This window comes from Trichoderma reesei (assembly GCF_000167675.1).
Source record: "Trichoderma reesei QM6a unplaced genomic scaffold TRIREscaffold_5, whole genome shotgun sequence".
NCBI lineage: Eukaryota > Fungi > Ascomycota > Sordariomycetes > Hypocreales > Hypocreaceae > Trichoderma > Trichoderma reesei.
In genome coordinates, this window is record NW_006711152.1 from 1,451,132 (window position 1) to 1,466,649 (window position 15,518).

The 15,518-nt window shown below is 55.2% G+C and overlaps 2 protein-coding genes across 2 annotated transcripts; both read right to left on the minus strand.

The window, feature by feature from the left end:
* Window positions 1-11,432: 11,432 nt before the first annotated feature.
* TRIREDRAFT_58790 (uncharacterized protein) lies at window positions 11,433-12,429 on the minus strand (the record flags this gene model as incomplete). The annotated part of the gene is made up of 3 exons (XM_006963901.1): window positions 11,433-11,920; window positions 12,125-12,234; window positions 12,311-12,429. The coding sequence occupies 3 exons, from the start codon at window positions 12,427-12,429 to the stop codon at window positions 11,433-11,435; spliced, it is 717 nt and encodes a 238-aa protein (XP_006963963.1).
* Window positions 12,430-13,264: 835 nt separating this feature from the next.
* TRIREDRAFT_59095 (uncharacterized protein) lies at window positions 13,265-14,389 on the minus strand (the record flags this gene model as incomplete). Its single annotated transcript, XM_006963902.1, has 3 exons — window positions 13,265-13,460; window positions 13,525-13,843; window positions 13,921-14,389. Coding segments are annotated over 3 exons (984 nt in total), but the record flags the coding sequence as incomplete, so codon positions are not given.
* Window positions 14,390-15,518: the final 1,129 nt, after the last annotated feature.

A 15,518-nucleotide genomic window follows, 5' to 3' on the forward strand; every position in this document is an offset into this window, starting at 1 on the left:
AGCTCCAGCTCCAGCTCCAGCTTCAGGATCCGGCTTGATGTCTGGAGGGATTGCGGCGGGATGCCGCGTGCCATTTCGCGGTAGCCAAGGAGGATGTCGAGGGTCCAAACGCGGTCCGTCGTGATGACATGACATGACAATCTCGCCCGGCGCCGAGCCCTTTGCTTGTTTGCGCCTTCATGATCAGGGAGGACGACGACAAAGCCGGTGTTAGAGGGAGGTGCAACCTGTGTTTGTCCATGCCCTATATTACGTGTTCAAGTCGCTGGTATGCAGGCAAACTAACACGTACTGATAGCAGCAGCTGAATGCCAGCCCAATCCAATTGTCGCAGGGATCGATTGCCCTGCCAATCAGTTAGGTATCTTGCTTAATCTAGTGAGGTGATACAGACGTCAATCACCCGCAGGTCGAAAACGCAGTGTGCCACCGTGAGTTGAATCCATGGTATTATCGGCCTCCTTCACAGCCAGGCAGGCTTCTCCGACGAGCCTCTCTCCAGCAGGACAGCGCAGCCGGGCAGACGGACCGTTGATGCGTAGCGTTTACCCGTTGGAAGCATGCGACGGTGTGTCCACACGGAGATTCTGGGCCTGGCAAGGCAACCTCAGGGTGCCAAACTGGTGTCAGATCCACCGGCAGCACCGCCGAAGCGCCCAGCCCTCCCAGCGTCTCCCCCAGAGGCATTCGGGCACTGCAGCTCGCGTGCTGTGGTGCAGCAGGCCTTGTCCCAGTCCATCCTGGCCGTCGGTAGGTCCCAGGGCAGCGCACACTGTCATTGGACACCGCAGGCGGCAGGCTGCACAGCGTCTGGACCTAGGACAGAAGCAGATGGGATTGATGAGACGAACCATCCATCAGGTCAGGGAGCTAAGCAGCAGAAGGCTCTGCAGCCGGTACGAATCTCGGAGTGCTGGCGGGGTGGTGTTTTTGTTTGATGAGTGCCTTGTTTTGTGCTGGAGACGTGAGGAGTCGGTACAGCGAGGCGGCACTGACGTGGAAGTTGAAGCGTTCAGACGAGAGTGCTCCTTCCTGCTGTGGCCTCCTGCCTTTCTGCCTGCCTGTCAACTAATCCTGGCTGATTGGGTAGTACCTACCTACTAAAATACCTTAGGTAGTACCTGCCAAAGTAAGGTAATGTGAAGTTGAGTGCGCTTAACGGAGCACTCAATCAAAGGCAGGTACTACCTACCTATGAGTATTTTCCCCATGACGAGTACTTACCGCCGCAGCGAAATGACTTTCTCTTTGGTGTATCGTGATCCGGCTATCAGTCGCTTCCAGGCCTTATTTGTCCTACTCATTCATTCTCGAGCAATTTCCCTTAGGCCGTCATGACCTTCCAAGCTCATCCTCAATGCAGCATTTCGTACGACAAGCGACCTACCTTCATGTGCGACTCGCCGTACCACTGCGTGCTCAGATCCAAGCGAATTTAGCCCACCTGATTGAGACCGGCAGTCCTTGACCCGGGCCGGCCCAGCCGCCTTCTTCTGTCCTCGTCTTGCCTGCCGTGTCCATTTTGCCCGCTATTATTGCGCCCACCCTGTTGCCCATCGACTTGCTGCTCTCCCGCAGCATCAAGCCCAAGGCTTATGCATACGATGCCCACAACCCATCCCGCTCGGCAAAAGCGAGGCAGCTGTGGTAACTCTGTACCAACTGTCTGTGTCCTGCGTGCTTTCTCCCAGCCAGCTTGCCACGCGCCAGAGAAGCGCCAGTAACTGGGCATGGTATCCCGACTTTGCTTCCACGGCGCTACACCCCCCCTGCCGGCTCGACTTTAGCCACCAAGACGGTTGCAGAGCCTAAAAGAGCTGGGCGGGTGGCGGCCAGAGTCAGAAAGGGGTCTACGCGGATGGTGCTATGAGGTATGAAATACAGGATATCACAACCAAGAGGCCGAGGAGCGAGTTCAACGGACAGCATGTTTAGAGCTGAGGTGCTCATGTCCACCGCGGAGCCGTCATTTCCTTGCTAACGAAATCCTAGGCCTCAAGGTGCCTGTATTCTTCCCTAAATGACGACAATCAATGCTACCACGGTTGCACAGCAGCCTGCCTCGCCTGCCAGGTATGAGCAGTCGTTATACTCCTTGGATGTTCGACCTACCTGGGCACATGGCTAGGACGGAACTCTCACGATGCCCTCCGGTGCAGTTGAGCACCCACCAAAATGCGGAATTTCCACCTCGTGGCACAACCATGCTCCCCTATCTAGGCCACCCACCACTCGTCTCTGGCAGTCACAGCCTTTGCCAGAAGAGGTTGGATCGGGCTCTCGGAGCATCCCCACCGTTCCGAGGCTCCGTCCGTCGCGGAGCTTTGCCTCTTTCGGGTCCATCGCACACCTCATCAAGGGCCTGTCAGTCCTTCATCCTTGCAGTTTACCCCAGTCGCAGAGCTCAGGCGAGCCAGGCTAAGCCAAAGCTGGGTGACGTGACTTTCACCAACCTATTTCGCTTATTCGGCGCGCTGATTTGCCATGCTGATTCGTTGTTTGGCCAAGGTTCACTACCCAGACTTGCCAGTCACCACAAATGCTGTTGAAAGGAAGCAATCTCTGGAGCAAAGCGCTTCAGCCCCTCATGTTATTCTGCCACCAAGAGTTCGCCCGTCCTGTGTTATAGCGGCCAAGCAGAAGACTTCAACCATCATCAGACACCGCACGGCCAGACGGTGGACGACGGAAGACGCCACGAAGTCTAGCGTCATGGCATACATAGTCGACTTTAGTCCCGTCGGCGTCAGAACGGTACCGTTTCCTGCCAAGGCTTGGGTATACGAGTTCTTCACTTCCAGCCGCGAAGTCACACTCCGTTCAATCACTCAAAGGAAGCGTCGGAGTCTGGAAATGCATACCAAGAATACGTCCAGGGGACAGCCTCGCCGTAATTTCCTGTTGACAAAATTGTTCGCAGTTGTACTGTTCGTGCCTGACGGCGCAACACTCGTACCACCAGCACTCCGCATTGTCCTACGATGCTTTCACGCCGTATTCAACGCCAAAAGAAAACTAACTGAAACCAGTAAGGCTGCCTCATTTACACATTGGCGTTCTTTCAGCTGAGAAAGGACAGCCCGTCAACTACGACGAAGCGCCACCCCTAGCTGATCTCAACCTAGCGGCAGAGCGTCAGTTTACTGCCGGGACGCCCCCATGCTTCATTGGAGCTTAGACGTTGATCCGCATTGTATCGTTTGCAATCGTGACACGGCACTCAGACCAAGAGCAAGACTGGCCATTGCAGCCCACAGCCTATCCTCTTCAGCTCAGAACCGCTATCACCCGTGTCTCAGTGCCAAAGATAGGGGCGGCAAGGAATGGCGGTGCACGACTCCGAGCAGCATGTCTCACCTCACAGGGCATGTTGTGAGACTCCATTCTGCGGTTGACTTCTCACATTGCCGCCTCTCGGGTCTTGTGGACGGGCCCCAGCTGGCACCACTTCCGTATCTCCAGTTTTCCCAGCAGACGGCTGGATCATGCACGATCAGCATCCCGGTGTTCGGGCCTGTACTCCACGTCACAGTCAGGTCAATGGTGCTGCCTTTTACAGCTGTATATCTTTCAAAGGCAGCGCTACCGCTCAGGGAGACGACGCATACAGGCTGCTCACGAGTCTTACAAGCGTGGGTCTGTTCAATTAAAGTGAAGCGGTAGGTGGTACTTCCTATTTTGCAATCTCTCCAGTATCACCAAGTACGCCAGGTTTCCTAGGTCGGCGACCAAGATTCCTCGGACAGGCTCGCAATTATCGAGGCGTGGCTCTCTTCCAAGGACACGGCCACGGCACCATACAACGAACCTGTCGTGCCAATTTGAGAAAATGAATCCTTCGTTCCCAAGGCAAATCATCATCGTGTGGATGAGACAAGACTCATTGCCGTCAGCCTTACAAGCATGCTGGTCCCGAGTGCCTGGAAGTGATGGGGCGCTAATGGCCACATCTACCCGGCCGCTGTTACACTGAGAGCCGAGCTTAAGCAGGGCGAGGGGGGCTTGGAGGAAAAAGAAAATCTGGAGCGGCAGCGGCGGCGGTGCCGAGGTGAGCGGTCTCGACCCAGAGATCTGGATGTGCTTTTTGCTATGGTCGAGAAGGGCAGTTGGGGTGCCGATCGACCAAGCCTGGCTTCTCAGTGGACAAGCGACCCTGGATCCATGGTGCTGCTGGCAGCTGGTTACCTCTCAAGCCTCTATCTGCACTCCCTCGAGGTGCGTTGCGCTGCTGGGCGAGACATTCTGCGAGGAGGCTGCGGCTTCTTTCCTTGTTCGGGTCACATACAGCACGGCTCATTTGCTTGCAGCGGCTGTGGTATTATTCTGTGCGACGGATTCCGCCCCAGTACAGCGTTGCGTGTGCCATCAGCGCTTCCCGCACATCAGGCCACCACCGGTTCAGCCGCTGCCTAAGAAAGCATAGTAGCGGGCCTCCGGTGAGTATTGGCTGTCTGATGGCACGGAAGGCAAGAAGTCGGCTCACAAGAATGAACATCGATAATTTTAAGCAGGCAGGATATCACAGATACAGACGCTCAGGGGCCATGGATAACAAACAGTTCTGCCCTTCGACATATCGGCGCGGGCACAACTTTGATCATTTCGAGCAGAGACGGGAACACCCAGCTCCTGTCACCACTCACTTTTTCGACGGAAAGTGGGGGGCCAAAAACGTTCGGGTTGTCGGGGCGCCTCATCCCTCGACGAGAATACTCACAGGAAACACAGAGAAACTCAATGCCAGCTGGAGGAGTCTGTCGGCAGGGCAGGCTGCTCATGTGTCGTGGCCCAGGAAGCCAGAACTGCAGCCGCGCCCCAATTTGCCTCCCAACTCCTCGCTTTCGACGAGGCCAGGCCCAGTGCTCTGGAACGCCGGTCCATCTCAAGGCTAGCTGCAGCTTTAGACATGCGACAAGTTCCGAGTGGCCCACGCTAACTGCCCGTGCTTGGCATGTAAAGATTCAACATGAGGCCTCAAGCACGGTTGTCCGTACGCGCACGCCCACGGCGGCCACGAAGCACCGGATACCTCCAATTTCAGGATCGCTTTCGCATCATGGCAGGAGTTTCCTCTCCGCGGTGGAAAAATAGTATGAGTCGTGAGATTGGGAACCATTTTGGAGAGTTTCCCTGTTTGAACATGCCGAAGCTGATTACAAGAATGTCTGCCATCCTGCGGACAAGGGTCAGATCGCTTACAGTACAACCAATTGGAGACGAGATGCGACTAGTATTTTGAAGTTTCTCAGCCTCGCTGCCAGATCGGGCATCACAAGATTGGATATGAGAGACTGGCAGGCTTCAGGCTCCCAGGTTGCAATAACCTCGTCCCTTGCTCAGGTGGTGTGCATTCGTACCAATGGGCGCCGAGGTGTCGGGTGCGGGAGGGAGCGAAAAGAGAAAATCGACCAAGCCCGAAATGGTGTCTTTTTGCGTCCTGGGCGTGACACGACACCCACCCAAGTTCCTGTTTAGTGCCGGAAGTGCTTGTCGAATCTCCTAAAGCAAATACCACACACCCACTGGACCGATCCGGCTTTGCGCTGGCGTACTCCAAGCAGCGGCGTCGATTTATTGGACAACTGTACGGGGAGAACTGCATTGCAAGGGATAGTAAGGCAGCCGAGCCCGCGGGGCGTAGGCCGTCTTTGATGCTACCATAGGCCACCCGGGTCTTGTCCAAGAGTTCGAAAGACCAGCCCCGCTGCCAATGAGTATAGGCCTCGATCACTGAGTACTGGCCTTCGGCTGGAGCAACAGGGCCGAGAGCAGTGTCATGTGGGGGGAGGCGGGCGGGACGAGCTTCCCAGATCTACTCGCCAGGCAGAAGAATTTAGCACCTCTCGCCAGCTGAACATCCCGGCTTTCGGTCTGGTCCATCCCTGCCTTGAAGATCTGGATCACTCAAACAGGACAAGGATGGGGACCCTTCTATTCTCCCTCTGATGATGAGATGATAACGCTTACTTGATATCAGCCCAGCGTCGATTTATATGTCCCAGATGGGAGTTCGAGTTCACCAATAGTGGTGCTATTCCTTGCTTCTTCTCGGCAAGGAAGAGACCCTTTAGACTGTTGAATAGCGAAGTGAGACAACGGCGTGTATGAGAGTATGGCTTGGGTACGTCGAGACAGCTGATAGCAAGGTGCGGATCTGAGGTTGTCGTCGCCCACAGGAGGCTTGCCTGGTTCTCTGAATATCGATGTGCAGGGAATTCCCCGAAGGCTGACGAAAAGAGGCTGACTTTACATCGCTTAAGTCGGCTCTTTTCTCCTCTAGTCTCGGGGCAATGGACAGATGCATTCGAGGGTAGCAAGAGGGGGCCAGCAGCTACCCTATACTGGAAAGCGACAGCAGAGTGGGATGCCTTCTTGGGGGGCACGTGCTGTCATATAAGCAGCATACAGTGCAGTGAACTGATAAAGGTATGTAGTATTCTCGCCGTTCCACTTCTGCAGCTTCTTGTCAGCGGGTTGGGCGCATTCACATTTGGATGGGGCAGCGTGCGAGTAAGTGCAAACCGCAACAAAGGGCTGGGCTCTTCTGGCGAGAATGGGCGGAGATCATGACGAACAGCTCTGCTTCGTACCGTGGTCGGGAACATCCCCCCCCCGTCAGCTTCAAGTGGCGTGAGAATGCAGATGGCCCGAATTGGACTTTGCAATCCGGACCTGCGGAAATGCTACGGGGTTCTCAAACAAGCCCAGACTACAGCGCGAAGCAGCCAAGCAGCGGAAACCTCTCACTTTGTCGAGATTTGTATCTGTCGAGCATAATACGCGTTCCCTCGTCTATGACAGCCCACTCCCACGGCGAGCGAGAGGGAGAAGGATGCGGGGCATAAGAGTGGCAGGCCGAGCTTGTACATACATCTTCGGATATTACATGCTCGACCACACATACGCGAATGCCGTTGCAAGTTCTTTTGGGCCTTTCCTGCACTGCCAATTAGGGGAAGTCAGATACCTACCGATATGAAACTGACAGGTTCTGGCCTTTGCAAAGAGAACTCAGGGGTTCCAGCCTTTGCAAAGAACGCCAAGGGCCACGCTTGGCGGCCTGGTCGTTGTATTCGGTGTTTCTCATCGACGATTTCGAGGACGCAGACAGAGGCAGCGGAGTGCACGCTGGTTCTGGAATCCGTCCAACGAGGGGGCGTGTCGGTCTGGACGCAAGGGGGGCGTGAGGAGACGCCAGCCAACCTCAAGTCCCCGCAGCCAGGGACGGGGAGATTAGTGTCGACTTGGGGGTCCCGGCCGCCACGTGCAAAAGGAACCGCAATCCCTGTCTGCTCAACACTCGATCGAGACTTGCAATTGGTGCTCGTTGCCATCCTGAGCAGCCACAGCTCGAGCCTGAGCGTTGGAAACCAGCCAGCAATTGACTGGCAAGCCTCGCCGCGGGACGAACCTTGTGCTTGGTCGATCTGCTCGGACATTGTCTGAGCTGCAATGGAGGCTTTTGTTGCGTGGAGCGCATCTTGCTGGCCTTTTGCACGGCTTTCCGGCGCATGCCGCTCGGAGATGACGGGCGCTCATGGGCAGCGCTTAAACGCAGTGCTATGCCGTGCCTCCCTGGACACACCGGACTTGTCCGCATGCTACCCCCCCAACACAGACCGCCGTCGCAAACCACGCAGGAAGAAAAAAGGAAAGGCCATCATCGCCATAGCGCAGCAAGAACATGCACGGATGCAAGTTGTATCTGCGCCCGGAGTCTTCAAATCTGTCCTCATCGGCGGATTGCAAGCCACACAGCCGGACATTTCCAGCGTAGGCACCAAAAATTGCCGCAATCGCCTAGCTTTGCGCAAGCCCTGCGAGGGACTCAGGGGTTTGCTACTGCAAGTGGGAAGTGGCGCAAGCAGTTCGGCGGATTTACTTCAAGCCTCTCGAAACCTTCGAGATATGCATCTTTTTCTGGCCAAGGGCGCGGCATTCGAGTGCTACGGCTACAAACTAAGGCCATGGAGCAAGGGGGCATGTTGTCAGAACTGACTAGCCCACGAGATACAATCTCGCATCTCGGCCACTCACGTTGCTTCCCGACAAATTCTTTTTTGGCTCCCACATGGCAAAAATACCATAGCGCGATGGATGGTGCAAGGAGACAGAATCAAGATGCTCTGCATGGTTCTAGCCCACGCCGAGTCGTGGAGCCATGTCTTGTTTCGATCTCAGCTGCGTCTTTGCCACAATGTGCGAGATTGCACGCACGGGGCAGCGGACGTGTGCTCGCCATTCGCGCTCTGGATCGATGCGTGCGAGGCCGGACATGCGCAGGTTGGCAAGCTCTCCTGCGGCGACGATGGCTTCGGCCTGTGAAGCAGTCCGTGCAATGCCAACCAGACGGCAGTTACCTCATGGAGCAGCAGAACTTGCGAGCCTGACGAGACGCGCTGAAGCGGCTGTGCCCGCCCATCCGGTCTAGCTTAGTGTCGATGCACAGTTCCATTGGGATACGCCCAGCAGCGCTCATCCCACGTGTGCTCTATATTGCCATGAGCCTGTTCAGGCTTGGTTGGTTCCCCGATCCTAAGCAGCTACGATGAGGCCCCTGTCTGGAAGAGCACGCCCGGCAACTCCTGAGTGCGGGGATGCTATCATGTATGAGTGCTGGTACTGTACGGTGGCATCTGAGCGAGGGCTTTTCTTTCTTCGGCTCGGCGAATCTGCCCATTGTGTGCCAGGTGCGAAGTGGTGATATGCCATAGGGAAGAATTCGCCGGTTGGCTGTCCTACCGGTGAGGGCGATTGATCAAGAAACGCGGGTTCGCAGACTTGCGTTTCGAGGACGAGTTGCGCCAGTCTTGCGATACTCGATCCCCCCTCTCCTCCGCCAAGATGTCCCTCGTCTTTGCGCCTTCTTGTTTCTGGCGTTGCAAGGCCAGGCACTCCGCAGAACGGATCTGGATGTTAGGCATTTTCCAAGGCGGGGAAAAGCCTCCGAGGGGTTTCGGGCGGCAAGTTGCGGCCAAGAAAGGACCGTGTCACCCTATGGGAATGTCGCCTTCAGCTGCAAAGGACGAAGTAACCAGCACCGGCATCAGCCTCGAGAACCGGGGCTCGCAGAGGTGCCAGAAGGGAGGGTTAGAACCACTTCACAGTGGCCCTTTCGCCCCCTACAAGTGGGCTCCGTCCATGTGTCGCGATGCAGGCGCTGGCAAACGAGGGCCAACCACCGCAACAGGCGGCGGCAGCTGCAGGAAACCTTGGGCGTAAGCTCGAGGAGGTTGCAGTGATCCAGAAGCGAAAGCGGGTTTCCATGCAGCCTGCTGCCTCTTGTGGCATATCAATGGGGAAGTGCGTATAGAGGCACGGCATTTTCGGCACGGGGTTTCCTGCTTGGCTCATTAGCATACTATGACCACTGCTACTCGTGGTATATCGTGGTGCTGGTGGTGTGTTTCTGCTTTTCCCGAATTCTGCAGGGTAGCTGACGACAGACGACGAGCCCGGGCGTGCGCTCAGTCTCGCCTCGCACGGGACCTTGCATGGAATTTCAGGACATTACGGAGCACAGGCGCCTCGTGCGACGGAGAAAGCAAAGGATCGACATGCGTGTCACTGGAGATCCATGGGGCCTGACGGATCTAATGGTCATCACTACAAACTACCCTTGTGCTTGTGCCTGTCTGGAGGATCGTCGCCTCCCGACGAGCGGAGAGTTCTTCATCCGGCACCCGGACAAAGTACTGCTACAAGGTGTGTGTCTGCATCACCTTGGCTCGCCTGATCTATGACATCGAAGACTGCATCGTGAAAGCGATATCTGAGGCGCCACGGTATGACGAACCGCTCTCGTCTCGCCTCACGAGGCAAGGTTCTCCCATGTACCTGGCACATCCCGCCTCACTCGACTCAGCCAGCCCACAAGGGATGCCCATGTGAGGGTGTCGCTAATGCTGTGGTGATATTTCCTTTGCTCATCTCAGGGCACCAACTGTACCACTCAAGCCACCGTATTCGTCCGTTGAGGAGAGGCAGGCAAGATCATGCCAAGCTGGGACCTCCAAGAGGGGTTGCCACACCTGGAGAGGGAAACAACCGGATCCTCCTCTTGCTGAGGCGTACATACACGGGAAACAGAGTGGAGAGTGGAGGGAGGGGAGGGCAGAGAAAGCTCATCCATGACCTGGCACACCACAGATGCTACTCGAATGGCAATCGGGCGTCAAAGTTCCCCCGTCCGAGGCGTCGGTACGCAGCACAGAAGCTCGAGGACACGCGAATTCGCAGTAGCCCTGGTGTCAATGCATGATAGTAGTAGCACCGCCTGTACGGAGGAAGCCGGACGCATTGCAACCAGCATCTCCCCCAAGTGACACAGATCCTTCTAGTCATGGAGAACTTACTTGATCCACCCCCTTCCCCCCTTTTTTTTGCGCCGGAACCTTTCACAACGCCGCGAGTACTAAGAGCGTGAATCAAAGGTACGAAAGTGGTGCAAGTCTCTGCTCAAGTGCTTTCATCCTTGCCTTCACCGGTTCACGGGACGAGCCACGGGAGCGGCTGCACGGAAAGCTCGTCCTGATTGTTACGCAGCGTGTTGCAAGGGGGGAGGGGGAGAGAGAGCTCGCGAGTGAGGAGGTAAACTCCTTGTTAGCAGCAGTAACACCGCATGCGAGTTGTCTATGCTGTGAACCGAGTTCATAACACACTACCAAGGCACTGGGATCCTTTATTGAAGAAGAAGAAGAAGAGGAAGAAAGGAAGGAAGGAAAAGAGACCGCCGAAATTGGCAATGACTGGTGGTTGCCAAGGACTCTCCTTGGGAAGAGAACGGCCCTCGGCCCTCCCCCCTTTTGCTCCCGGAACATGATGACCAGTAGAGAGTGTTTCACCTCACAAGGTACTGCATTTGTCCTTTCTCTAGCTCTGCAGAAGAAGGAACCGAACAGTTCCGACAACAGACTATCACAAGAGCCACAAGAAGCTAAAGGCGGGAAAGAAGAAGGGGGGGGGGCGGGGGAGGCACTGAGTGTGAGGGATGCAGCTCTCTGAGACATTACCGATCTCATGATGTGTCGAGCACCGGGAGGGATCGGGGAGAGGACAGCAGAGAGAGCCAGAAGAGCTCGCTTGGCAGGAACACGAGACATCTGGGAGAGGAAGAAGAAAAGGTGAGACATCTTTATCTTCATCTACACAAGGTACTGAAGGGCTGATGTGAATACTACGCGCAACGTATCTGCCGAGACCTATGTTAGTGCTTGATTCTCTCTCCCTTTTTTCCAATTCTTCTCGATTGCCCTCATAAAGGGCTTGTTTGCCCCGGAATGCTAAATGCGTCTATAAGCTTCCATTAATGCTGCAGTAATAGTATGCCGCGCTGTGTATCTGTATCTGGATTTGACCCAAAGTTGCCCTCTAGAGTATCTTTCATCCTCCCTGAACCCCGGCACATGCTTCCACCTTTGCGAAATTCCAAATCAGAAGCGCAACGCGTTGGACAGCTCAAGCGTCATCTTCCCGTCCGCCTGTCTCACCACCCTCACGCTCTCGAGGTCCTTGACCACCCAGTCTGGCTCGGCCGCCACGACCTGTTCCACAGTGTGGCTCGTTACCAGTCCCAGGACCTTGCACCCGGCCGCTTTTCCAGCCTTGATGCCTGCTGGGCTGTCCTCGAGAACAAGGACCTCCCCGGCCTTGTCCTGCAGCCCGAGCTTCTCGAGGCCGATGAGGTAGCAGGTCGGATCGGGTTTGCCGTTCTCGACAGACTCCGCGGAAACGAGATGCTCCGGAGTGCCAAGAGACAGCCGCTCCAGCCAGCCCCTGACCAGGGGCTGGGTGCCAGACGTGACGATGGCCCAGGGGAAGGAAACAGAGATGATGGAGGAGAGGAGCGAGCGGGCGCCGGGGATCTCCACCACGTCGTCGGCGTACCGCTTCGGGAGCTCAGCCTCCATTTTCGTGACATCTGTGGGTGCACAGTTAGTCCCGATCCTCCTGGGGAAAATGGAGGCTTTGTGAGATGTCAAAGGAAAGAATTTCAGTCTGTGTGAGGAGGCCTCAGCGACAGAATGGGAAGGCGTCGGCATGATACGAAAAGCCACATTGCGCCCCCCCGATGACCTCGATGGCAACGAGTCATCAGATGACACGGAAGTCTACCACGACTCACATTCCCAATTGGCCTTTTCAGGTGCAAGGATCTTCAAGATGTCTATACTCCGGCGGCCATGAGACGTCTCCAGGATGACTTCTGGGGCGACACCGATTTCTTCACCGACTCTTTGGGATCTCTCGTTAGCACACCCAAACTATCTTGGAGAGTGTCTGGTTCAGAGGACTTGAGGGGGGTCGTTACGTCTGCCAATGCTTGACAACAGCTGGAGTAGAGTCGATAATGGTCCCATCCATGTCAAACAAGAAGCCCGAGAAGGAAACCTCTTGTGGCGGAAGGCTGTAGTCTGGTTGAGATCCCATGTTGTCGGTTCTCTGGAAGCAACGGTGATGTGATGTAGCTCAGAAGAATAAACTCTTGCTGTTGAAGCGTAGTCGCACGTCAGGTTAATAGAGCGCTGATTAACGGTCTGTCCTTGACCCAATGAAGCCGCAATGTGTTCTTATATCGATGACAAAAGCGGGATCGATCCGAGGTAGGAGACGATTCGAGATTGCAACCCCCACGTGGCAGTTCCGCACCTGCGGGGCTTCCCCAGCAGGTTAGATCCCATCTCTAAAAGAACGCAGAAAGGCTATCCGCAGCACTGTGACTAACGACGATTTCTGCGAAGGTGCGAAACCGCGAAAGATTCTTCTTGTTGATTTCGACGGAGCTTCCGTTTCTAGGGCAAGGTGAGATGATGGCGCAGGCTGCGTCTCACATCTAGCCGGATCCTCACGTCAGGCTTCAAGCTTGTCCTGCAATTGAGGATGACTTGTAAGCCTTCTCAATGGCCCCGACGGCGTCATAATCATAGCACCAGTCTCTTGTTCCCTTGTCAATGATGCCTCCTGGTCCAAGCCGTTGACCCCTTTGCGTACTCTTGCGAATGAAGTTGCCCCTACTGGTATCACTTTCCGGGGGCCAAACTTGCGCCTCGTGGGAATGACCAAGAGCCTCATAGAGAACACTGCGTTCGATCTCATCTGATGTATGGGAGGAATCGCCGCCGTGTAAACTGGCCTCCTGGACAGCCTCTACCCTGGGCTTCCTCACTAGTTCAAAGATATGCAGCGCGTGCTTGAGCTTGGAGGCGACCTCTTTGCTTCCTTCTCGGGCGAAACTTGGGTCGTTGTCAGGGGGGCAAGCCAAGTCTAGCACTGCCACAAGTGCAGCTGCATCTTCGACGGCTATGCTCACGCCCATGGACATGTAGAAGGCCATGGCATGAGCAGCGTCGCCTATGAGCACAAATCGACCCGACTCGTGAGCCCAGGAGGGCAACGGCGGCACGGCATACACAGGGTAGTTGGCAATTTGTGGACGCGAAAGATCTAGGATACGCTGAACTCTGCCAACAGCTCCGTTAGCAATTGGGCCACGTCGTATCTCATCGAAGCTGGAACTATACCTACCGGGGCTCAAAGTCTTGAAATAGATTCCGGACCGTCTTATTGTATTCACTGGGGTTGAAGTCTTTGGTACAGATATCGTCTCGGTGAGAGAGGACAATATTTAGCAGAGTCGCATCTTTGATCAAGTATGTCATGCATGATAGATGCGGAGCAATCCACCAGTTGGAGCTGCGAGATTGGAGGTCTATCAGGCTCGCGACAGCTGGGTCCGCCCTAAGTTTGGAAACCTCGGCCGTCATACGAAAAGCAGCCCACCCAGTGGGCTGGCTTCCGGGATCTTTGGAGCCCAGAAGCTTAGATCGGGCGAGGGAGTTGATACCTAAGAAGCACGGTAACAGTAAGTATGCCGCGTAGCTGATCGATATGAAGTGGCCTTCCCATCCGAACAATACGCACCATCAGCAGCGACGACGAGGTCCGCCGTCAGCCAATTGCCGTTTCGGAGCTGGACCGCTCCGTTGGCAAAGTCATACTCGACAACGCCACTGTCCAGCAGCACTTGCGCCCCAGCTCGGACGGCATGACGATGCAATATGGCGTGCAAGACGGCGCGATGAACGACGATGTAAGGGGCGCCATACTGAACTTCCATATCCTTGACCAGGACAGTTCCCAGTAGGTCGCCGCTTTGCCCATCCCTCACATACAGGTTTTCCGGGATGATGGACTCCGAGAGCAAGTCATCCTTGAGACCCCACTTGAAGAGATATCTGATTGCTTGGGGTGTCATTTGGACGCCCGCACCCAGTTCGGCAAGTTGAGGAGCAGCGTCCAGGATTGTGATTTGGTGTCCAGCCTGGCCGAGGGCAATGGCAAGCGAAAGGCCCGCAATGCCTGCTCCAACTATGATGACTCTCATGCTCAGTGGTTCGGCTATAAGGTCTGCATATAGCTCTGGCCCCGAAGAGACGACGATGTTGTTTTGTTATACAGCCTGCAAAGATGGGCACACTATCATTGCCTGACGCTCGTACCAGCAGACTCAATTCCCTGTTTCCAGATGCTATCAAAAGCTACAGCCCAGTTGGCGGCTGTCGTGTCTCCAATCGAAGCTGCCAACTCTGCAGAGCTGGGTGGCAACGTACAGGTAATCAATCACACGCCACTAATGCGGGAGTGATGGAGGGTCGCTTGAAGTCGAGAGTAAGGCTGCGTGTAAGACCAATGTTGTTGGCCTTTTATCCTTCGGATGCCGCAAGCCCGCTTGGATGCCCGCTTTGGGTCTGTTGGATCCGGATGGTGGACGAAACAAGAGGGAAGCGGCCGAGAGGGAGATGCAGACTCTGTTGGTCAGCGTCTTATCGAGCAGCTACCTGGCAGTGTGTGAGTTGGTGATGCAGCAGCAATGCAGGCTGGTATGGGGCCAATACTCGTACAAATCTTGGAGAAGTGCGCACAACTTGTATCTTGTATCAAGGTGATGGTTTGGAGTTGAGGTTTGTGAGAGGCAGAGTTTGAGTTAGTATTCTGAGCCCAGGAAATGCATTGAGTTTCATGACATTGATGCTGATTGATTCACTCACGTGAGGCCAGCACTCATGCGCATCAATTTAGGCAATTGCACGAGAGCGCACCTTCTCCCGATAGCTTGCTTTGTATCGTGGTCATGTCAACCTTGGCAAGAACCCCACGCCGTCCCAATGTGACGCTGCCACCTTCCGGTATTAGACGAACCCGAGATACGGCTTACTGCTTCGGAGTTTGTAGCACAAGGCAAGGCAGGTACGACTTGAATTTTACATGTACCTACATGGCATCTCCGCCGGGCGAAGCAGCAGAGGACAAGTACCAATTGAGTAGAATGAAGGTTGAGATGCGCCCGAAGCAGAATCTACCCCGCGATCCCCCGCTGCTATCATACAAGGAATACGAATCGGTACAGACAGACAGCGCTTCTACAGTACAGCATGTAGTCCTCAACTAGGTATCATCAATTGAAATGTTCACTTGAACCTACCTATGTACTACCACCTAAGATTAGCATCCAGCCTTGT